The sequence below is a fragment of the Dendronephthya gigantea genome, unplaced genomic scaffold (assembly GCF_004324835.1).
Source record: "Dendronephthya gigantea isolate DGI-Jeju-01 unplaced genomic scaffold, DenGig_1.0 000023F, whole genome shotgun sequence".
Taxonomy (NCBI): Eukaryota; Metazoa; Cnidaria; class Anthozoa; order Malacalcyonacea; family Nephtheidae; genus Dendronephthya; species Dendronephthya gigantea.
The window spans coordinates 1,943,752-1,969,662 of NW_021163033.1; the positions used below are offsets into that span (position 1 = coordinate 1,943,752).

General features: G+C 38.4%; 1 protein-coding gene across 3 annotated transcripts in view; it reads right to left on the bottom strand.

Moving 5' to 3' along the window:
• The window catches only part of LOC114522645, a 34,751-nt gene extending 12,090 nt beyond the window's left edge, over positions 1-22,661 (bottom strand). For 2 of the 3 annotated variants that reach the window (XM_028543377.1, XM_028543375.1), the window contains exons 1-6: positions 20,795-22,661; positions 13,266-13,506; positions 11,182-12,769; positions 8,039-10,805; positions 5,930-7,622; positions 448-5,448 (exon numbers count right to left, since the gene is read on the bottom strand). In XM_028543377.1, coding sequence (XP_028399178.1) covers positions 448-5,448; positions 5,930-7,622; positions 8,039-10,805; positions 11,182-12,769; positions 13,266-13,506; positions 20,795-20,971 — 11,467 coding nt within the window. In that variant the 5' untranslated portion in view covers positions 20,972-22,661. The remainder of the gene's footprint in view (positions 1-447; positions 5,449-5,929; positions 7,623-8,038; positions 10,806-11,181; positions 12,770-13,265; positions 13,507-20,794) is intronic. The other variant, XM_028543376.1, reaches the window with a different exon arrangement.
• Positions 22,662-25,911: the final 3,250 nt, after the last annotated feature.

Here is a 25,911-nt window from a genome sequence, read left to right on the forward strand (position 1 = left end):
TATAAAATTAAAGACAAAACAATCATTTAGTGTTTCTTAGGGGAAAAATTTCCGAGAATTCGACAAACTGTTAGCAGAGCCAATAGAGACATATTTAGCAGAAACAATCAGGGAAATTCAAATCGTGTAAAATGAGCTAGAATTTGATGTTGACACCGCTACACCGACGACAAATCATCTGAAATTTGCCTTACTAATATTTCAATCTTCGACGTTAGATGATTAGTTCACTATGCGAAAATATCGACTTTCTTCATTAAGTACAATTTTGCATTAACAAACACTATGACTGAGTTTCCATACAATATCCCTATTGACTACTTAGACTATGTCTTCTTTGGATCATGTATTTTCTTATGATGGAAAATCTCACAACCCCTATTAGTATTGCTAATAGATCCAAAACAAGAACTGAATCAATTCAAAAAACGACATAAGAATATTAACCTGTAAACTTGATTTTCGTGTAAAACACATTCCCCAGCAGTTTGGTCTTTTCACCAGATGAACCTATTGCCCAGGCGTACGTCTTCACGCCACTCTCTTGATCGACAAAACCACTCCACTTCACTGTGAACGAAGCGCCGTCGGTTGTGTTCGGATTACCATCGTAATTCGAAGGCACTGCGAAATTGGCCGACACTCGACCGGTGGAAGGAGGGGTACGATCAACCACGACACCGTCAGACACAAACAATGTAAATCGACCAGCTTTGTTTGACGCTTTGAAGTAAACATAGTAGGTCTGGCCGAGTTTGAATGGAATCCCAGAAATGACAAGTTTTGAAGAATTATGCGAAATTTTAGTGAAGTTTCTAGGGTTTTCGACATCGGGTGATGTATTTAGACACCATGACAGGGTTTTTACGCCACTTTCATCATCATCCAATTTCCAAGTAATTTCAATACTTTTGTTCTCCACTCGATACGCGGCTGCAACTTTACTAAATACGGGGGGAGTAGTATCGACTATTACTCCTGGTGCCCAGTACTCCCTCGCTAGCTTTACCATGTTTGTGGCGCGAAGGCCAATTTGATAGTGTCCGCCATTCTTAAGTTTGAAGATTTGTTTACCAGCCCCGTCTACGACCGCAAGGGACGAGAGCGCCGAGATACCTCGTATTTTATGAAATGGAAGAATATATTGAGAAGTATTGAGGTCTTTAACAGCAAAATGATACTCGTTAATTCCTGTCTCATTGTCACCGCATTCGAAATGGACTGCAAGCTTCCTTGTCTGGCCAATAAAAACAGTCTTAGTTCCAGCGATAGACACGCCATATACATCTTTACATATTGGTGCCGAACCATCCACCACGAAACCATCGCTCACTCCGGTCGTATTGAGCCCAGCGCCGTTTTGAGCCGTCACTGAAAAAACATACCTCTGACCATGTTTCAACTCGTTCCCCCCCAAAGCAATCTGCACGCTCCGCTTATTTCCGGGTACTTCCGACGGACCAACGACTCGTTTGCCATTTTTACTCTGAAGGATGGATATTGCGTACCTGGTGACATGACTTTCTGCGTCGATAAATTTCCAGCTTGCAGTCACGTGAGGGCCAATACCAATATAGTCAACATCTTTGTAAGCACTGGTTCCGTCATTTAGATAACCTAGCAACGGTGGCGTAGAATCTACTGTAACGCCATCGCTAGACAGCGAGTTTTGTAGACCAACTCGGTTAATGCATTTCACGGTGGCGAAATATCTATAGCCATGGGAGAGAGAAATATTTTTCAGAGTATACGAAGATTGGTATGGAAGCACACGCTGATAGCTTGCGACATCCACATCTCCAGGCTGAGTTCCAAACCCGACAAATGTGTACATCAACCCACTGTCTGTATCATCACATGTCCAACTAACAGCCAACCAGGACTCTTGCGTTATATAGTTAAGTTCAGGGTATGGGTAGACCCCGTCGGAAACTGGTAACAAAAAAGTAGGCGGTGTGGAGTCGATTAGTACCCCACTCGAAGTTGCGATCTTGCTGGGAATTCCTAACGTGTTAAATCCAACAACTCTAGCATAATATTTGACCCCATTTCTTAATTCTGAGACAAGAAGGTTTGAACTCGCCGACGAGGTGACCAAGCCAACATCAGTGAAGGGTTGAATGTCTGAAATATTTTCTGAAGTGCCGAAGCCCAACTCATAATGGTGAATCGAAGTTTCGTTGTCATAAAAGCCGCTCCAACTTGCATGCAGTATGTTGGTTTCACGTTGGTAAGTTACGTCTTCCCGGTTTTGCCCGTCCGTGACTCGCCCGCTTACAGGTGGACTTGTATCAACAAGGACGCCATCCGTCCAGTAGTTACCAAGGTTGCCTGCATTATCTTTAAGCTGCAGCAGTGCGTAGCAGTTTGTTCCTGATTGAAGGTTGATATTTGTGAATGAGTAGGAGAGTAAAGAGTTTGGAATTTTCACCAGAGGATGGATATCACAATTATAGGTTTCTTTGGTGGAACTTAGGCATACTTTTGTTTCATCAATGCCAGAAGAGTCTTCGATACCTTGCCAATGCATTCGGAAAATAGTCGCAAATGAATGATACCGAGCATCTTGCGTGCCCCAACCGTCGAGAACGCGCGCAACTAAAGGAGCTTTATTATCGAAAATCAATGGCGGCGACGAAGCAACTATTAATAGTCCGGCAGAATTGATTGCCTTCACGGAAATGTAATACTTTCGTCCGTTCTTTAAAGTGGTTGTGATTGTAGCTGTCCAATTAACACGAATCACATTCGATGTAACATTAGGTTCGTGGGTTACAAACGGTATCACATCGTCACCTCCGGGATACGATGACACTCCAAGGCTGTACCGAGCTACAGCAGATATATCTTCGATCATCTCGAAGTAAGCCGAGAACACATGATTTTGGGCGCGCTTGTATCTGACTGGTTGGTTCTCGTTACCATGGTGAAGCTTCACTAATTGGGGAGGGGTTGTATCAACAATAAATGATTCTGATATCGCATTTGAGCGCACTCCAGCACGATCTTCGGCTTCAACAACCACTGAGAATACACCATTTGGCATTACCACGTGTAGACCACTAATTACAACACGGCCCACGGTCTTGACGGGAACCAATAATTCAGCAGTATCGTACGAAAATACAGACAACCCAAATTGTTTGATTCCAGAGTGTTTATCGTAGAAGCTCAACGAATCGCAAGTGTCGGCTCCAAATTCTTGTTTGGCTTTGTCCGCTGGACACCACTGCCAGCGGGCCCATGCTCCTTTGTTGATCCATGTGATTTCGAGAGGCGGTCCATTATGACCAGCGATTGCAGTGCCAGGGTTGGGTGGTATGAAATCAACCATAGCCCCATTGCTGGTACCATTCACACACATTCCCACTTTGTTACATGCTATTACCGTCACATAGTATGTTACGCCACTTTTTAAAGCGCCACTACTTATCACGACTTGCGTTTTCACACCATTGCCTCTGAAAGCTGTCTGGTCATCTGTTCCCGGACTCGTTCCCAGACCTACAAAGTATTCTCCGATTCCGCTTTCGGCATCAGCGAATGCGTTTTCCCAGTGAGCTGGAAAAATATCAAATCCTGAGGTATATCTTTTGTCTATCCCTTGATATCCATCTCTAATGTAGCTAGATAACACCGTCGGTTCTGTCGTATCAACAAGTATTCCATCCGAAGACATTGTCTTTACGAAACCTACGTTATTTCGAACTTTGATCGTAACGTAATACCGAACCAATGACGTAACATTTATGTCGTTGAAAGCCACCCACGTGGTGATCAAGTCATCAGACATCCTATTCGTGAGCTCTCCGATGTCGACAAACGCGTAGACGTCATCTCCACCTGGGTAAGTTCCCACGGCGGCGCGAATAGACTGGATACCACTTTCATCGTCATAACACGAAAACATGACAGTTAGGTTGGTAAGCTGTCGGACAAAATCTTTGTCTATAAAGTCATTGAGACTTATGACGTCATCCGGTGGACCATTGCATTCTGGAACTGTATCATCAGGAATAACACCTGACATGTTTACCGTCGAATATAAGCCAGCGGCATTGGTACCTTTAAGGACAGAAGTGTACTTTTTCCCGGCAATCAAGCTTAAGCTGTCAAGCAACGGTGACTTTTGATACAGCGGTATGGTTTTAAAAGCTACGACTTCATTTCCAGTTTCTTCATCAATAAGCTTCCACTCGTAGCGCATCATAGGACTTTCAGAGTCCAAGAAATGTTGGAATTTGCCAAAGATTCTCCCCACTGAAGGTATGTATCCTGTACCATCTTTTCCCACAGTGAAGTTACGTGGTACTGGTGGAGTGGTATCTACGGTTATGCCATCACTGCAAGCTACACTTGCTAATCCCAAGAGGCTCACAACATATATACGAGTGTAATACATTTTTCCACTGGTAAGCTCAAGTCCGGTCTTTTTGATGGTGTAACTCTCTCCAATCTCTCGCATACTAAGTACATCAGCCTCGTCTTCGGACAAAGTACATTTTGAAGACGAAGATATTCCCCATTTGACGCTCGCCAAATCTGCAAATGCCCCTGCAAGACCGTACTTAACAGCGAGGCTTGTCGCATCCGTTTGGTAGTCAATATCTTCCGATGCTTCACCATCGTGAACAAACGTTATGATCGGCGGTCTCCGCTTGGCAGTGAAAACAGGGCAATGCGCGAATGGACTTTTCAAACCTACACTATTACGGGCGTATACTGAGATGTAGACAGAGCGACCATGCATAATACGGAGATCTTGAACTAGCAGACTCTGTCGTTTCTCGTGGATTAAATAATAGTCATCACCTGATCCCCTTATAGAGCCGATAAGGACGACGTAATTTTGAATATTCGTGTCTTCAGTGAAGCCATGCCATTGAACAAAATATTTCTTACTTCCGACCTGCTTTGCGCTGCATGATCCTACACCGGGGGGTGTCTTGTCCACATCACGTTGGCAGTTACTGAATAGGGTCTTGTGTATAGAAGGAGACGACCAGCTCCACTCTGCAAACGTTTTCTTTCGACCCCAACGGAGTTCAACGCGAATTCTGAACCATTTTTTCAATCGAACTTCTACACGCAGTCTGAGCTGGTACCAAAGGTAGATGCGAATAGTCAACGGTGTCATTTGCATTTTGAGTTCCAGACATGCACGTAACGGCCATTTATCGATGCGCACAGCAATTTCGGGGATAAGGTAAGTTTCCAGTAGTTTTGCCTCCACCGTCACACCCGCTGCTACGAGAAATAAATCCACCTTTGCCCCTGCGTATACGGACAGCGACACACCTGGGATGATTCCAAAGCGAATTTCTTTCTCGCGTAGGCAAAGCGAGATTCTGTAGTTCACATTGTAAGAGGCCTCTGCGCCGAAATAAAGTGTGATTGGTATCCCGTAAACTATTATAAAGTAATTGACTTCAGCGAGCGGTAATGTACCTAAAAAACAAAGCCATGTTTGAACTGACTGCTCTTTTCGTTCTTGTTTTTACTTGTGCATCAACTCTAAAATAACATGCCTATTAGTCTAAAGAGTCAAACGTAATGCGCCTTACTATTATATTTAAACTACGTGACAATGAAAATTACCAAATTCGTAGCAACAGACACAAGCCTATTTTTGATAAACCTAACAAACACTCGACGGAACAAACTTCCTATTCTGTGGAACTTATGCATGGAATAATCTACCAATTAACTTTAGCAGCAAACAGCAAACAGCAAACACATACAAATGTTAACTACACACTTTAAAACTTCGCTTAACAACTACCTTATGAAAGTTTGAGTAATTGCCTTATTTCACTTAAAAAACATTTCATCAGGTAGTTTTATGAAAAATATATAATTTCTAGGGAAAGAAACATAGGCGCACAACCGCATTTATGAGGCATTAAACTACAAGACACAAACCACGAACCTTTTTTCAGCACACCTTCAACGTTCTTAATACAAGAAACGCTTTCGGTCGTTTGTCGCCGTACCCTCTTATGTCCCTCAAGTTCCTTGGTGTATACATCAGCATCCAAGACTTTTTCCAAAGCGCTACGCTTTCGGCGCTTCCCACAATGCCGTTCACCAATGGGAAAAAGGCGCTTAGCAGGTATAATATAATCCCCGCCCACTTTAAGGAAGACGCAGTTCTCTGTGATACCAAAGCCCGTTGAAAGAATCGGTAATTTAAACTTAAAAAACCTATCTTCAAAATCGCCGCCGATTCGCTCGATCTTTTCTTGTTCAGAAAACGTTCCACTTGAAAATGCGGTGACCAGGTGCTCTGAGTCTACGGTTTGGACGGCTTCCAGGCCAGTGGGTGTTCGTACAACTCTATGGATGGTTGATTCGCCTAAAACGCCCCTGTCGACACTATGGAATTCCAACTTACACTGGAGACCAGCAACCAGCGCGCACTTAGCCACGGCAGCGTACTTTACACCAAATTGTCTTACAATCGCAAACCCGCGTGTATGTTTTCCTGTTTTGATTGTTTTTTTAAGTAATAACACATCACCAAATGGACTTACATCATAGGAGTGGACATTATTTCGAAAAGCGTCGACAACCCAGATTTGACTGTCTCGACTGTCGTAAGACAGGGTTGTTGCTTGATGCAGAAGTAACTTTGTTTTCGAAATATTAATGATAGAAGGGCCACTGGTTGACATGCTATTATGAACCTCTGATACCCTTACAGCATACAAACTACTTTCACTTGTGATCCAAATTAAGGTATCTTTGACCACAGCAACGCCTCCCATGTCGCCTATGAAAGGCTGGCCGTCTTGTTGAAGTTGAATGATTTTTGATATTTTAGTACTTGACGACCCTATGTCAACCACAACCAACAGAGAAGCTTTCTTAGTGTTTGCCGCGACGCCGCGCATGCCCAGTAACATTTCATTATTGGACAGTGGTGCAATACCCCGCACTTTGTAGTCATCAAAAAGCCCAGGAACAAGCCACTTTCCTGTTTTGGAAAACGACGACAGGTCATTTAAATGCGGATATTTCCATAAGAAAACGGTATTGAGATAAAGATTTGTTGACCTTCGGATTAATCTGAGGCACACTTCCTTTGAGCAGTACGCGTATTTGTTCCAGGGTTTATAATCCCGGGTATTTAATCCTTTCTGGCGTATTTGAATCGTATTCAAAAATGAGATAATTTTATCGAGAAAGGCGTTCACAGCTTTAGAGGTCTTTTCCACTTTTTCGCCGTAGTTTTTGAGTTTGCCAGAAAAAATGTCCATAAAATCATCAGACTTCGAAAGAAAATCTAATACCGTCCCCTCTAACGGACTCACGATATTTTGAGCATCTTCAGTGAAGGACGTCATAACCCCAACCACTCTGTCAACGGCTTGGAAACTCGAGTTGAACAAGTTTAATTTTTTACTGAAGACATACGACAAGCTTAACATTTCTTGAACAACTTTTATGTTGTCTTGAAAGAGTTTAATATTGTCGGAATAGATGCTTTTTAGTTTACCAAATACTTCTTCGACAAGTTTTTCTATTTTTTCTTTAGTATCATCCGCTTTTTTCACGTGGTGAGCCAGGCTTCTGACTTTCTCAAGAAAGTCTTCAACAGTTTTTTTCTTATCCTTGACAAGCTATGGATGAAAAGATGTGAGGAAACAGCAGAAATATTTTGGTAATTAAGTATTAGGATGTTTGTCTGACCTAAAGTATGCATTTTATGGCGGAGTTACACACTTCACTTATTCAATAGAAAGTATAGAAGTGTTTTAACAGTTAGGATTTGTTTCTCATGGGGCCCTAAGTGTTCCTAAGTTATCTATTTCATGCCCACTTAGTTGCGCCAACAAGATTTAATTTGGCCATTTCCCCCCCTTACAATTACACATCGTAATTCGACAAATTTGAAACCTTACCCTTGTAGGAATTGTAGGCATACAAATATTGCCATAATTACAAACGTTTTGGTTGCAAAGTATGACATAGGACGGTATGCAATGCTATATCACTGTACGGACAAGACAAAAGAAAGGAGCAAAAATTTTCAAACCTGACGTTCTTTCTCGCCGAAATATTTCCCAGTTATCCTGCGGGCCAAATCCATAATTTTCATCACTTCGTCATTGAAAGAATACTCCTTCACCATTAATGAAATATTTTTCACTTTTTCTACGATGCGCGAGACCTCCTCCACGGAAACTCTGTACGGTTCCAAACTTTCAAACAATTCTTTTCTATCAAGTTTCCTCTGCAAAGTTTTAATCTTCTTCGAGATACCTTGAGCTTGTTTCGTGAACGCCTCGGTCAAACACGTTCCTCCGTTCACACAATTCCGTAGACTCAGACTCTCCCACTCGTCGGGTAAGAGTTCTAGGAATGCTTTGACCTCCGACCGCAAATCCTTATACTCGTCATAAGCTTGTTTACCGAAGGCCTTGGCACCTTGACTGTATTTTGCAACAGCATCATCAAAAATAAACGCGATTTCAGAACAGTTTGGTAGTTCAGATACTTCTTTCAGAATCGGGGAAAAGTGTTTAGAAAATGGTTTCATAGCTATCAAGACAGCCTCGACTTCACTTACAGACTCTGAAATCTTCTCCATAACGCCCTGAACACGCGTTAACGGTTCTTTTAACAAGTTTAATTTGCCAACTGCCCTAGAAATTAAAGCGTCTGTTTCTTTCGTTACAAAGTTTCGAAACTTCCTGAAGAAGGTATCTCCTTGGATTTTTCTTACAGAATCTTGAGCAAGTGTGTGGAACTCGTTGCAGAGATTTCGCAACTTTTCGTCAAAGTCTAATTTGAATTTTTTTCCTATGTTAAGTTTCTTCATTTCGGCTTCCCAAAGTGCAGCGTTCGAGGCGAAGTCGTTCACCTTATCGGCGGCCTGACGGGCTTTATCGGCGTGTTCCGGAAATTTTATTAGGTACTTTAAAACATCTTTAATATTCTTGGAAACCTTGTAAACTTCCGCGTAGAAATTGTTTTCGTTTTTGAGCAAGGATAAGAATTCGTCGAGCGTCTCTGCCACTAGAGCAAACTTTCCCAATCGCTTCTGCAAGTTTTTTCTTTGCCAATTTTCTACGTTAGTGACGACAGTTTTGAACTGACTTATAAAATCAGTGATACCATGGGAATTGCTGGTAATAAAATCAGCTAGTTCTTTAACGGCATTTTCGGCTTCTGATTGGATATTGTCCAGAATTTCGCCGGAGAAATCTGCGCTTTTGTGGCAAAATCCTGCCGCTTTTTCGGTTGTGAACTCAGCAACGTTTTCGGCCAGTTCCTTCACATTTTCAAGCGAAGATTCCAACTTTGTTAAAAATTGATTTACAAATTTCTTTGCCATGTCCGAGAGATCTATCTGAAGATTATTTATGGTTCGATCCACAAATGAAGTAACGTTAAAAATTTCTGATATAACCAATTGGGTTTCGTCTTTGACTCGTCCGATCGCAGCTACTGTCTCATGTTCCAAATCTAGTCCAAATTCTTCTAATTTTACAGCTGACTGCGACATAAATCCTTGAAATTTGCAAACCTTGTTAAGCGTTTTTTTCGAAAACTTCGCAACTTCCTTTCCTAATTCCTCTAGGAATGTGACTGTGTTACTAAAGTTTAAGAGTTTTCTATCTTGCTGCCCCAAAATGGTGTCAAACTTTTTCATAATTTCTTGAAACCACAGCGCAACATTCAAGACTTTTGTATCCCGTACAAGATCCGCGTCTATTGATTTCAATTCGTTTCTCACACTAGGTAGGAAATCGCGGAAAATCTTTTGCAAGTCAATATTCTGGCCGTCCATATGTCGAAAAATTCTTCCCAAATAACGGAAAAAATTTCGAAGTTTTTGGAAATCTTCTCCGGAGAAATTGATCTTAAAACTAAATTTCACCCTCCAATCGTATGATAAACCGAAGTCGAAACGGTGATTTTGACTAATTGGACCAAATTCTGGAAGGCTAGGCCTGGGTAATTCAATTTTTATTATGCCTCGGAACACAGACAGCATTTCAAGAAGAGTATTTCCAAAATTTATTAGGCGCATCGTGACGGTTTTAAACTTATCCAAAGATACTAGAAAACGGAGGGTGGTTTTAAAATGCAACATTCCCAAAAAGTTATCCGGAATTTTACGGCTTATTTTCCTGAAATAATCCTTCGCAGCATCTCCAATCGAATCAAAACGGCCGGAGATGTGTTTCAGAAAGTCCTTGATGTTGAAATTCTTCGTGACATCCTGAGGAAGCTCAGAGGCGATCTTAGAAAGGGAAACCATGATTCTGTTCAAAAATTTAGATCCTTCTTCAAATGGACCATTTGATAAAAGATTTAGGTGCTTCAGATTTTGTGAAAGCTTTTTGACCAACGAAGCAATGTTTTGCCAAAGCCCGTTAGTACGTGATGCATCTTTAACAAATCTTGCAATTTGACTGAAATATCGCCCGAAGCGTGTAGCCTGAACAGAACGCTTCAGAAACTCAGCAGCTTTTGTGATGAATCCTAAAAAAGCATCTGAGTCCAAAGGCACATAGTTTTTCAATTTGTCAATAAAGTTTTGAATGTGTTTGGTAAATATGCTGGTTATGGAATCGGCAGCAGCAAGAATATCGTCGGCCGTGTCGGAAATCGTGTGGATTAGGTCTTTAGGGATGTCGTTCTTAAACCGCGCCGACATTTTGAAAGCCGCTTTACCGCGTAGGACTTCATAACTCCATACGAACACGTGAGCGCGAAGAAGTGCTAAATTATCCACGTCTACCTCAAACTTTCCCCCAAATAGCCCGATCTGTAATCTCACTTGATTTACTAAACTATAAAAGATATTATCAACATAATTAAGGCTATGGTCAAACGAGAGTGAGTGTTGGCAAAAGTGCCGTACGCACTTTGTAATAAAGGACGCGAGAAAAAGAGTTTAGTGCGCAGCAATTTCATTTTACACTAGAGTCGCTACGTGATTCCCGGATTAGCTGATCAAATACAAATCAATAGTATACATATGATTGTAATATTTGCTAAATTGAACAGGCAAACGGTGTTTTTTCAAAAGTTTCTTTTGAAGAAATTAGCTCTAGAAACTAATATCAAATCTTAACTCTATAAAGAAGTTATGTAACCTCTGGACATTCTAATTTTATCTTGAAACTAATTTCAAAAACTTCAGCATTGCCTGAATACAAAACAAACCTCATCATAGCTTCGGCCCCAGCTTTGCTTCCTCCAAAGCCTTTCTTCCACTCGCGCCTAGGTCCCAAAGAAAACTCTTTCGGTTTCAATGCTGGTATGAGCGCTCTTTTCTTCCTCTTTATGGCTGCTCTTCGCTTACGTAGTTTTTTTATTGTGTGGTGTGACTGATCACCATGCTTGTCCAGAAACTCTGTAATCTTCGAGTCAAGTTCGTCACCTTCCTTAGCGGACCAAAGAGCATCTTCGATACCTTCACGCATGTCGTCTGAAATGTTCTGTCTTCGTTCTAGAAACACTTCAATCACGCCAGCTTTCACAGTCACGTGTTCGTCATGTTTCAAAGCTCTCAGTAAATGATGTTCAGTGTCTTTAAATGGTAGGTTGCGCAACGCAGAGACAGCGGAGTAACGGATTCCAGAGCTGTCGTGGTCCAAATAACGAACAATTGTATTCAAGGATGAAGAATGGCCGAGGTTGCCAAAGGCCCATATATGGTTACGAAGATATGTCTCGCGTGACTCGCTTTCATCGTCATGCACTCGCGCGGGATGAGTCTTAAAACTCTGGTGTAGATATTGCGCAATGTCATCAGATAGCGACCTGTTGTAGCCAGCCTCGTGTACTCGGCGAACCAGCCCAGACATGACCAGCATCGCACGAACTGTCACCTCCTCACTTTTGCTATTATTTTTATGCAGAGAAAGCAGAGCTTGTAAAAGTTCCGGGTACAGAGGTCCGAGCGGGATGAAGAATACTGCCTCGAGAAGTATTGAATGTTCTCTATCACTCAAAGGCCGGGGATATTCAGACAAAAGTGCCTGGGATAAAGCTTTCTGGGTTTCATAGTCTCCTTTCACAACCAAAGCTCCAACTAACCCGGACCACGTTGAGAAATTCTGATGAGATCTAGACAACGTAAGTTCGGCTATGGTTCGATAAGTTTCGTTGTCTGTTCGGGCAAGATAATGAAGTTCTTTAATACATTGCAATAGTTCGTGTTTTTTGACGGAGATATCAGAATTACAACGCAGCAGCTCGTAAAATGTCCGGGTGGGCTTTTCAGGATTGCCAATCTTCGACCAATGCAGGCGATGGAAGTCTGCGTGAGTTAGACTGTCTTGTTTGAGATCAGCCAACATGGTGACCAGACTTTCGTCCCCTACGGACCTTTCCCTACGTGGAGGTTTTTGTGAACAACTTAACATGTCCAGCTTGCTCTCTCCAGAGGCTTTGATACTTAAATTCGGTTGTTTTTGAAAATCAGGGTTAGTCAGTGGTCGTTTGAAGTGCTTCTCATTATGCAACTGGGAGAAATGAGTTCTTTTCACAGATTTGATGACATTGTCCTCAATTTTTACAGCGGCGTCGTAGCGGCTTTTCACATGTTTTTTGCCTTCCACGGGTCGTCCATCTGCGTGTTTAAGATAATCATTACCGCTCCATTGTTTTGTGAAGTTACTGTGAGTGGTGTTGCGATAGTTGACGTCATAGTAAGTCACGTGGATACCAGAATCGTCTTCCTCCTTGTTGTTGAATGACATAATCTTCAAATCAGGATGGAGTTTCAAATGAAAAGCACTAACGACACCTGAAGAGAGTTAAAAAGAATTTCTACAATAAGTAATAGACGTAATAGTATTTTCAGGTGAAAGAAATCTCTGCACATAGCACAGGAAGGTTGGGATGTTAAAAAAAGCTGAAATAAAAGGAATCCTGAACGGGAAAATAAACGTATCACAATAGACTTCTATGCCTCCAATCATGCCTACCGACGAAAGGTAAATAACATTGATCTGTTATTCCTCAGCTAATATATATAGGACACACGGACGCACGCGACTTTACTGCGTTGTTGCGATATTCTACGGGTAAGACTAGTTTAATCTTTTCTCTCCTTTTATATCTATGTAACTCCATATCGCACGCTAACCTTAATTCCTAAATACCTAACTATGAAGCACTAGCAATGAAGAAATAAAATTATTCGCTAAAGAAAATAATTCTTTTTTCAAAATTTGTTTACTATGTGCTGCCCAGCCAAATAGCTGGTAGCGCTACTATTGTGAAGCGGGCGATTTTTTCACCTTTCTTCATTCCGATGAGATCTTCGGAATCATCATGTGGATAAAACACATGAGTTACTTCTCCTTTACGACTTTGAACGAAGAAAAATGGCCGGGATAGTTTTTTCTCCAGATTGTGGTCAACCACGTGCTTTATTGTTCGTCCACCTTTTGAACGAATGACGCGCGGATGACGTAATTCAAGTTTGGTGACGTAACCATCGTTTTCTGTCATGTAACGGTCAAGCACTTCCAAGTTTACCTAAAAATTTGCAATAAGGTTACTTTATGCAGTATAATTTGGAGGGTACTTTTAGTTTTCAATACGGCTTAAGAGTTGCAAAGGCTACTTCAAAAAGCCACCTACCAAATAATTAGCTGGATGAGCTGAAGCAAAAGGTGGGAATATATATAATACATGCGTTAACTTTGTACCTGATTTTGCGCGCGAATTTCGCGTTCAATTATTGTGCGGAGCTTACCAAGAGAACGGCACAGAACGCTGCATGGATATATCAACATTTCAGTGGTAATTATCTCTACTCTGGTTTTAATAAATGAAAGTAATCACCACACAAAGATTAACTTTCACGACCCAACGTTTCGACACTCTGGTCTAGTGTCTTCATGAAGATGATGATCATGAAGTTGATGGATTATATACCTGGTTGCCGTGAACTCATTAACTTAAATATCAACATTTTTTGTTATATCGGAAGGGCTGGTCTATCTGTATGTTTTTGTTCCAGGTGAAAACGCCGTGTAGTGCTATATACACATTAATCTTATAAGGTATATAAGATTATAACTTTTACATGTGGTTAAATTGCGTTTCAGGCTATCACAACTAAAATATGCGGCCGATGGTGATGAAAGGTCATCCAGTTTATATTAGGTCTGAAATATCAAAGGTTACTTCGTATTCATCTTTGCTGCACGTGCACAGCAGATGACACAAAATTCCTACAACCAATCAGAATATTACCTGCGTAATTTGACATGAATTTAACCAATCAAAAACCAGGAATATGAACACAAAAGATAATGCATGCTTGCCGAAAGTCACTGTGTTCACTGTGTTCTAAAGTTCCAACGAGGCACACTACGGGTTTACAAAGCTGCGAAACTTTTACCCACCCACCGACACCATTTAGTCGGGATATGCACTGGTAAGAAGGAGAACACTGGAAGCACCTACGTCACGGATATCTTATATAGAAACAATGCGAACATTGGAGGACACTGCTACCATACCTCAGGACGTATTAAAATCTCATATGTAAAACATGCACCGGTATTTTGTTGTATTTATTTTCAGCTTGGTAGTAATAAATAAAATGGTCATGTGGGGTTGAAGTGCTCCCAATGATCACCTTCAGGCCCATAGACTCAAATGACCTTAATGTATATATATTCAGTCGAATCGTAGGGACTGGCCAAGGGGATTATGACTTCGTGGTTCAGGTTGATGTTAGATGGGGTCGCGACCCTTCTAGCAGGGCTCTATTGGGAATTATCACCCCTATAGGGCATTCAGTCTCTCCTAGTGGGGCTTATACAGGATGTCCCAAAAAAAAGAAAACTATTGAAATCACCCATAACAATGTAATTGTTAGAGTTTGAATGCCTAAGCACTCTGTTGGGACCCACAAGTGTGTAAATGTTTGCCATTTTGCATTTTTATGCATGCATATGACGCAGTAAAATTTGCTCGTACGCGAAAATGATATTTATTAACAATATTTAAATGTGCATCTCAATCACCATGACCTTCGACATGTCCCCTTTCTCTAGCAACACAAAGCATTTAGCATTTCACTGAGTTGCATTAAATCCCCACGGGCTAAAATTCGTGCACACGGCATTCAAATTTTAAAAATGAGTGATTTCAATAGTTCGTTTTTTTGGGGACACCCTGTAGATCCCGCACAGGAGGAAAGCATAAGGCCTTAATGAGTCTTTTGGGATGTACAACAGTACAGTATGCTAATCTAGAGTACTTCACCCCTATATGACCAATTCTCCTACACAAAGAATGTGCATCAGTTGTGTCTGATTTTGGCTCATAGTATGTCTCTCAAGAGCAATTGAATCATTACTAAGGTATATAAGATTATAACTTTTACACGTGGTTAAATTGCGGCACGTTTCCAGCCGATACTATATGAAATAAAGTATAATAGATAATCCCGAATAGAACTTTCATCTTAAACACACTACATGAGAATTTATAAGAGACAATACTAAAATGTTTAGGCAACTATACAATATTCGCCACTAAACTACTCATGCAGTACATATTTCTCGTATTACCTATAATTTCATGAATTTTTGTTGCTATGGAATTTCGTTTCAATTAGGTTTGTTTTATGCGTCTATACCACAGAGGAGATATGCATGACAGAGACTCGACTTCCGATTTTATGTTGAAACCAGTGCCCCGAGTTTTGCCAAGTCCGCGTCATGCGCCATGCAACCACCTGATTCTCTTCTGGTAAGCTTCTTCAATACAAAAATATAGAGAAAACGCTGTTCGAAAGGTGAAAAATTGATTTTTTATGAAACTGGATCGGATGATCTTCATTTTAGACTAAAATTTTGGAGATTAACGGTAAGTTGTTTGTTTTGTTGGGTTTAACTGTTCGTGCTTTTTTTAAAACCAATATTAAAATCCTCGTTTTGTCAGTACGATCTGATTAGCCTTGTCGACTGCCATATTTGTACACGAATTGTCAAATTGTGTTTGCGAACGTAAAACGTTGTCAGAGCTGCTTTTTTATTGTTTGTGAACTAGTGGGCAGAGCGTTTGGACTCACTGAAAACATTCATAATTTTGTATCTTTACTTCTCAAGCAGAGTTGTTGTTCGATTACATACTTTTTCAGTCCTTTTTCAAATTTTTTTGATCAAATTTTCACCAAGCATATATATTATATTTTCTAAAGAAAATATATTTTAGCACTTACCTTACACTACAAAAAAGACGTTTGGAACATTTTAGCCAAAGTGGTTAAATTTATTTAAATTGCATTTTTACTGGCAAAAATTTCATTTTACCTTATCAAAAATGTGCTCGGAGCTTACCAGAAAAGAATCAGGTGTAAACTCTTACTAGCGCGTGCGTTGGTAAATGAGTGGGGACGCGTGGAGCCGCGAATCGAGCTTCTGTCAATCTCTCCTCTGTGTCTATACCTGTGGTTGTTTGTTTACGTGAGTATTTTACTAAATTTAATGGAAAAACTAACGCTCGGAACCGACGTTTCGATGACATCTTGCCATCACTGTCAAGGACAGGATAACTTATGGAAATTTACATTAAGTTATAAACATAAACATATAAGCAAACGTTCACTTAACGTTCAATCAGACTTAATACGTGCTGAAGTATTTACTTATTATATAATATAAGACATTATTATATTCACTTGAAAGATCTAGAACAATAGACTATTGTTTTGCTTTTATGTTTATAACTTCCATATTTCCATAAAATCTAAATTTCCATAAGTTGTCCTGTCCTTTTAAATAGCGAGGCTCAGATTTGACTTCCACTACCACTACCGAGACCTTATGGGAAATAAACCAATCAAATGCGACCAGTCTACCTGATTAACCAATCACATGCTAAATAGGTCAGCTAAAGGTAGCGGTAGTGGTAGTGGAGGTCAAATCTGAACCTCGCTACTAACGTAGTGAGGACTACGAAGTTTTCTTAAAATGCCGTAGTCAGATGAGCGACGGCTACGTCAGTACGAAGTATCACGAATATCACGTCAATGTGATGAATCTCGTAGCGGTAGCGGGAGCCGTAGTCAAATCTAAAGCTCTCTAATGATGGCGAGATGTCATCGAAACGTCGGTTCCGAGCGTTAGTACCTTATATGTATTTTATTAAAGACTTTTTCAATGTTCTCACCACTGTTAAGTGTGTCAAAATTTAATTTCGTTGGTTGACTTCTATTCCGGATTAAATACATTCGTGATTGCATTTTCCTAATATGTATGTATATATATATATATATATATATATATATATATATATATATATATATATATATATATATATAGATAGATATATATATATATGCTGTTTAGGCAACCAGTTGAAAACATGTTTACTTGGAGTTGTATCTGGTTTAAAACAATTTATTAAAAAGATTCTAGATTAAAAAGTACTAAATTTTCGGTAGCTAACTGCTACCTTCATCAGAGTTCTAATGTTCAAGCAGTATAGACAGACTATTATATAGTGTCACTATCCTTGCATGATTGAATAATTAATATGTAAATTTGAGGAAAATGTTTATGCTCATTCACTGATCTTTTGTCCAAAACCGAGTGCAATGACTCAAGGAAGAGTCTTTTGTTTGTGTTATGCACTTTCTTTTCCAAAATCCTAGCATTCTCCATTGACACTTCATGACCGGTACTTTCTGCATGGTCTTTAATCGCTGACTTAGTCTCTCGTCGTACGCCAGGTTTATGCTCAGCCCATCTCGATTTCCATGATCTTTTACTCTCGCCGATATAAGTGAATTGACAATCTGGGCATTCAAACTTATATACAATGCCTTTATAAATACAAATAAATACTTGTCATTCAATTCACACAATCCTATTCAAAACAAACGAGCCGTTGTCAAAAGTCTATTTGACCGGGCTGATAATATTCCCTCAACCACCTTGAATAGAAAAAATGAGCGAGAACGAGTTAAAAAAGAACTTATACTTAATGGTTACCCTAACAAATTCATTGACCATTCCAGTCAACCAACTCAAGCTCCATCTACATCTAGTAATGCCACTTGTTTCACAAGCATCCCATATGTAAGAGGGGTATCCGAACAAATCAAACGAGTCCTACACACCGCTGGCGTACGTACGGCATATAAACCTATGCAAAATTTGGGTGATATACTTGGGAAACCTAAAGATAAACAATTAGATTCTGAAATAAAAGGCATTGTATATAAGTTTGAATGCCCAGATTGTCAATTCACTTATATCGGCGAGAGTAAAAGATCATGGAAATCGAGATGGGCTGAGCATAAACCTGGCGTACGACGAGAGATTAAGTCAGCGATTAAAGACCATGCAGAAAGTACCGGTCATGAAGTGTCAATGGAGAATGCTAGGATTTTGGAAAAGAAAGTGCATAACACAAACAAAAGACTCTTCCTTGAGTCATTGCACTCGGTTTTGGACAAAAGATCAGTGGATGAGCATAAACATTTTCCTCAAATTTACATACCAATTATTCAATCATGCAAGGATAGTGACACTATATAATAGTCTGTCTATACTGCTTGAACATTAGAACTCTGATGAAGGTAGCAGTTAGCTACCGAAAATTTAATACTTTTTAATCTAGAATCTTTTTAATAAATTGTTTTAAACCAGATACAACTCCAAGTAAACATATATATATATATATTATATATATTATAATATATATTATATATATATATATATTATATTATATATATATATATATATGACAATACTATTACAAAAGAGACTTCAACTTCTGCGGACATAAAATTTTTTATATTAAAATAATTAAAAACGTTTCGCTATTTACAGCTTCATCATCAAACTGATGAAGCTGTAAATAGCGAAACGTTTTTAATTATTTTAATATAAAAAATTTTATGTCCGCAGAAGTTGAAGTCTCTTTTGTAATAGTATTGTCATATAATACCGGACATGTCTACATCATATATTTCATATATATATATATATATATATATATATATATATATATATATATATATATATATATATATATATATATATATATATATACACCCGATTGCAAAAACGTTGGCCGCGGATAGATATATAGATAGATACTCGAAATCTAATTAGAATTGCATATGTTGTGTAATGTGATTGAAATCCCATGCAAATGTAATCATATGCAATTCTAATTAGACTTTGAGTATCTATCTATCTATCTATCTGCGGCCAACGTTTTTGCAAATGGGTGTATATATATATATATATATATATATTAATATATATAGCAAAAAAGATAGAGCTGAAGGAAGTGAATGTTCTTTAGTCCTTAAATGTTTCCCCCTAAAGAAGTAAACAAAAGACAGGACGTTCTAGAAAAATACCGACACAAACTGTAAATCTCTGTCTTGAATTAGAGAGACGCATGAAATGGCCCGGACTTTTTTACGGTTTTTCCCAAATTTCAGTAGCAAAATTTCTAAAAAAGGTATAGCTACTAACTCGGCAGATTCAGGATTTCGGTTGTCCTAATGATAACAAGCGTTGCAGTCGTGGATGATAATCAATGCTATTAAAAAATAGACTATATAAACCACAGGTATGGCACAATGACTTTTTAAAGCTATTAAAATAATATGACCGCATTATAAAAATAATGATTATATAGTCTCGCATAATTCCAAATATGGAACAGCATGGAATTTATGACAGCCAAGGTTGATGTTTTAAGTGCTCTATTTGTTAACTGAACAAAAGGCAGGAAACTTGAACTCTCTTTGAATTTTGGACTCTTTGTCTTGAAGGGAAAGCGTGACAGGAACACGGAAACATTATTACACGGAAAGCGTGACAGGAACACGGAAACATTATTACACAGAAATATTATACAAGGCAAAAAATTGATCAGGTTGTCGCAACAGGGGTGAACAATGTTATGCTGCACCCCATGAACAGTATTGTTAACAATGTTGTTGAACCTTGTTAAATAATCAATGTTGATGTAATGTTGCAACAAGCTGCAACCGTATTTATGGCCTAACAACATTGTTAACAATACTGTTCACAGGCAGCACAACATTGTTCACTCCTGTTTTTATAACAACGTTAACCTGCGTATTTTTACGCGTGTATATAAAAAATTATTTATATCGTTATCGCGATAGTCGAGATTTTTAATATAATAATTAATGTATAATTTACTTGAGACTCTTTATGTATTCACTTGACCCAGATTCACTTATGACAAAGTCTTGTTAAAAAGAATTCATAATAAACACCCGCACACAATGTTTGGTATCACATAAATTACACTTTATCAATTGCTCTTCTATCATAACGCCTTTTTTATCGATTCTGCTTATTTAATAGTTAAAATTGTACGTTATATCGGGATAGTGCGATCATTTTTTTTAATTAGCAATAGACGTAATACAAGTTCAGAACTTTTATACTAAAATAGATATAATTCAGCAATACTTTGACTGGTCATTAAAACCAGAAAGTATTAACAATGAAAGTACCATGCAAAGAAGGTAGGTTGATTATACTATAATATTTTATCGAATGCTTTAATATGACAATGAAAGGCAACATGTCCATGACAACAACTAAACCATACGTTGTTTACTCAAAAGCTTCCATTCTTAAATTTTATTCAAAGGAAGCTGTTATCGGACATTGAATATTATTATTTGTAGTAAATAACACCCCAGGGACAAGAAAGAAAGGCAAATAGTAGCACAGCATAAAACGCTACTGTATATTTAACACACTGCATATACAATAAACTAAAGGTTCTTAAAATTCCATACCTTAGCGTTGATTTTAATGTTCAATTCTTTGGTTGACCTTTCTCCGCGATGGGTATGGACTTCCAGGTCATAGTTATAGCTACATTGCTGTCCTGGATATATTTCTAAATACGTCACAGCATCTGTCAAGTAAAACAGAAGGAAAAAGAAAGGGAAAAAATATGTCCACAAATACATTTTGTGCTTGCAGGATGAATCTGTTCGTTATAGTCGCTACTCCATCTCTAAGGAGTCAATGAGCGAAAATCATTTCTCTAGCCGCTAATAAATCTGAAGAGGGAGTTGTAGGCTTCCTGCTTATCATCGTCACAGGCATTAAGTCCGTTTTTCAATCAATCAAATAACAAATTTGGCCATGTGATTGGCTAGTGGAAATATTTTCGGAACGATATTTCTCGCTAACCAATTGCAGTGTCGAAATTTGTGTTTCGCAACGCCCTATGGGAGGAAATTCGCCTAGTTGGAAACGGCCTTTATCAATGAGGAAAAGGCTTCAAATTTGTGATAAGCACTCTCGTATTTTGTGCGTTCATTGAGGGAGCATGTTTCGCTTGTGCTTGCAATAGTTTTTCAACACAATCCAAAATTCAGGTGAAAGGAATTATCTAGAGGACATATTTAAGTGACCTTATACAGGTAAGAATATAGAGTTTTATTTTGTTTTTGTCACATAAAAAATTGACGATGCTATCATGAACATTAAAGCTATACCCTGGCGAAAGTTGTGAAATGTGAAACTTTTCTCAAAGCCCATCAACGTTGTTGACATGTGCTCATAGAGGAGTACTCCTTTGGTTATTACCAACACATTGCCAGATCAAGAGAGTATAATAAATTCGAGCTAAAATATTTTATACGTAATATACCTTACAGCTAGTGAAGACGGAAATAAACACGATTTTATAATTGTACAACTTGTTTTCTTCCTGGATTCCTAAGAAGGAATCGATTAAGGAATTTCATTGTTTGTGCCACATAAGGAGTTTTTATAGTTTAATGCTTTGCAGCAAAAATTCGCTACCATGCACTGATTTGTTATGAAATAAATTATCTACCTGGTGATTAGCAAACAATCGGTAAATGTTATGGTCTTAACGTTTGCTTTAAAAATAATTATATAATCTCATGAACTTTCAAGCATTAAATTTATACGACGAAAGCAAAGTTAACAAATTACGGCTTTCTCCAATCCGTGTATCCAATGTGTAACGTCTCATGCACCTACTATAATTATGGATAACAAAATTGAAAAATGAACATATGCAATTCAGAAAACATGAAGGCCAACTTTGTGATCGAATCGCAGTTTGCAGTTGACGTCTTCCGGTTGTGGTTTGCCTTAGAGGTCATGCAAGGTAAATTGACTTTTACGGCAATTATATATGTATATATACATACATAAGACGAGAATAAAATTCAATCAACATCTGCCGTGTTTTTGTTGATCATAAGCTAAAGATAACGATGGAAGCCAACAAAAAATGTGCCAATTACCTAGATGTCACGTTTCACCTGAGAACCTCTTCATTTAAACCATACATGAAACCAGGCAACTCGCTCCAATATGTCCATCGTTAAAGTAATTCAACTCCGCTTGTCCCCCATACCAAGATGCCTTACATAAGAGTGGCTACAACTATAATTTGAACTACAATCATCCCCATCTCCACGACATTTAGATTCACGTGATAAGTGTGGCAAGCACTGCTTGTTATACGAAACAAATTTGTAGTCAGAATAAAATCATATATGTTTTTTATAACGTCTTATTAGCTGTATACTTTGGTTAATCGAGCACCGTACTCATATATGATTCTAAATACATATTTATAGTATGATGATCGTTTCAGAAGAAACGTGAAACACAGAGTGTATTTAATATATATATATATATATATATATATATATATATATATATATATATATATATATATATATATATATTAGAAGTGGAACGGCGGGGTTTTACACAGCCCTACTAAAGACTGACACACCGGACGCGATTTGCCAACGCGACGCGATTCTTACGAATTTTTCAGTTTTCAAAAGCTGCTATAACTTTGACAATGCTGTGATAATATATATATATATATATATATATATATATATATATATATATATATATATATATATATATATATATATATATATATATATATATATATATATATATATATATATATATATATATATGGTATATTTCCCAACAAGTGGAAGAAAGCCAAACTGATTCCAATCTATAAGGCTGACATCCGTACCGAGAGAAGCAACTACAGACCTATCTCTATACTGCCCATCCTATCCAAACTCCTGGAACGTCATGTTGCCGATTCATATATGAAATTTCTTAGTGAAAACAATATTTTGTCGAATTGTCAGCATGGTTTCCGAGCTCATCATTCTTGGAATCTACTTTAATCTTAATTTATGAACACCTTCTTAATAACATTGAACAAGGCTTGATCAATGGAATGTCTCTTATTGATTTCTCCAAAGCATTCGACTTAGTCGACCATGACATATTATTACAGAAACTAAAACAATATGGAATTACACCCTTGGCGTTAAGATGGTTCAAATCGTTCCTGAATGACCGCTATCAACAAGTACAAATCTCTTCATCCCTATCAAATCCTGCGATGATAAAATCTGGCGTGCCCCAAGGCTCTATTCTAGGCCCAATTCTTTTTCTGGTTTTTATTAATGATTTACCCATCTACATCAACAAGTCCAAGCCCTTTTTGTTTGCGGATGACTCTACTATTATTTCTTCCGGAACTAATGTCCGCGAACTTAGTGACTCCCTAAAGTCGGACGTTACTTCAGTGTCATATTGGACTACTCACAACAAAATGTCCCTCAATTCGAAAAAGACTAAAATTATGAAAATATTCTCCCAACACAAATTTTCAGATCTTGACCCAATAATTATTGAGATCAACAACCATACTATTAAGGAGATCGCTTCTGCTGTTCTACTTGGTGTCACATTTGATCAATATTTGAAATGGGATAGGCAAATTCACACTATCTACAACATAATAAACTCTAGACTATACCTATTAAAACGCATACGCAGTCACCTTATTCTAAAATGTCGTATTCAGTTTTACTCTGCACTAATCTACCCACATCTATTATACTGTTGTTCACTCTGGGGAAACGCAAATAAAGAACTAATAACGTGCCTACTAAAACTACAGAAACGAGCTGCAAGACTAATTCTTGAATTACCAACCGAAGTACCCTCAATATTACTTTTCCGCCAACTTAATTGGATACCTATTTTCAACTTGATAAAAATGAGAAAAATTCTTATGGTTTTCAATACTTTAAAAACTTCTTGGCCACCAAATGATCTTCGAAGGTTGTTTGTTTACGTTCGCGACTCTCACCCAATTCAAACTAGATCGACAACGACAGATTTAAAGATCCCTTTAGTCAAGACCGAGCAGGCTAAATCTAAGATATCTTACAGTGGTGCAAGTCTATTCAATTCTTTACCTTCTGAGTTAAAAATCGTTGAAAATTATTCACCTAACTCTTTTAAAAAAAAGCTTAAAACCTTTTTTCTTCAATTAAACAATGAAGTAGACCATGTAAATGAATTTAGCTGCACTGTATGCGAGCATATCATTCGTTGCCAATGTTTCTCGCGATGAAATCTTTCATATTACCTTTCGAGGGCCATTGGGAAGAATACCTTAAGGTAACAATGTGAACCCCTCATGAAATAAAGTTTTAATAATAATCTTGGTTATTTATTGAATGATAGCACATTTTGACTGGTCTGGTACCCATATCTTTCAAATTGTTCGTCCAGAATTGGTCGTTCTGAAAATGAAAAATTCGCGTCGCGTTAAACAGGGACCAAAAACAATAACCAATCATCGCGCTTGTTGACATTTTCGGTGCTAGACCAATCAGAATGCGGCAATAGCGACAATGTATACAGAAGGAGTGGTGAAAATAGCGCCTTCTTTTGGAGCCATTTGCTATCACAATTTTTACTTCAAAAGTGCCCGATTGTGAAATTACGTATTATTTTCTTTAATTTCCTCGTGGGTTTTTTTAAAAATCAGTCTAGAACGTAAAACTTCAAAACTTGAATTTTTGTGTTCTACCGTGCGGCTTGCGGAAAATTGTTGAATATGCAAACTCTGATTAACCGTAAACCCGTATAACGACTATACTCTCAAAAATATACCAATTATAGTATTACAAAAAGCTTGGATACGCGGATTTTCATCGTAAACATGTTCGTAAACAACAATTTCACCACTCCTTCTGTTTACATTGTCGCCATTCCCGCATTCTGATTGGCCTAGCACCGAAAATGTCAACAAACGCGATGATTGGTTATTGTTTTTGGTCCCTGTTGTCGGGTTAGGGTATTATATCGCGTCTAGTGTGACCCACACAGACAGGACGCGATTTGGCAATGCCGAGCGATTTTTCCAAGTTTTTTATTTTCTATCATTATATTCTTGTAGATTACTAAACTATAATACACTTTGACTTCTCTGGCGGCCATAGATTCTAAATTTTGCTTCAAGAAATTAATTCATGTGCTTGTGAAAATTAAAAATTCGCATCGCGTCCCGTCTGTGCCGACCTTTAAGGCTGTTTTCCATTGCATTCGTTTATCGCGCGCGCTTTCAACATTATTATCGTTCGGCGCTAATCGAGATTTGACCCCGAATCCTGAGCATAATCTCTGATCCCAAAATTGAAATTGTAACAACGGTACCGCGACATTAAGCCCAACGCTGTGCATGCTTTTATCGGTTCACCGAATCGAGCTGTAATACACATCTCAATAGAAAAAAGGTTTAAAATTCAAAACGTTTTGCTGCTTTTACCCCTAGTCATGCAGGCATTCGTTTCAATATACACCTTAATTAGGCCTTTCCTGTCAAATATACAAAATTACAAAAGCCGGACCCAAGACGGTGGACACTCCAGGTATTTGTTCGATACGCATGCGCGACCTTTTCTTTAATATACGACAAGAAATACTTAATAATGGGGCGTACCGTGATAGTCTTCAGAAAGGTATTAATAGCTGTTCTCGGCTATCAAGGCTATTGTCCGAGTGCATTGTTAAATAATCTATT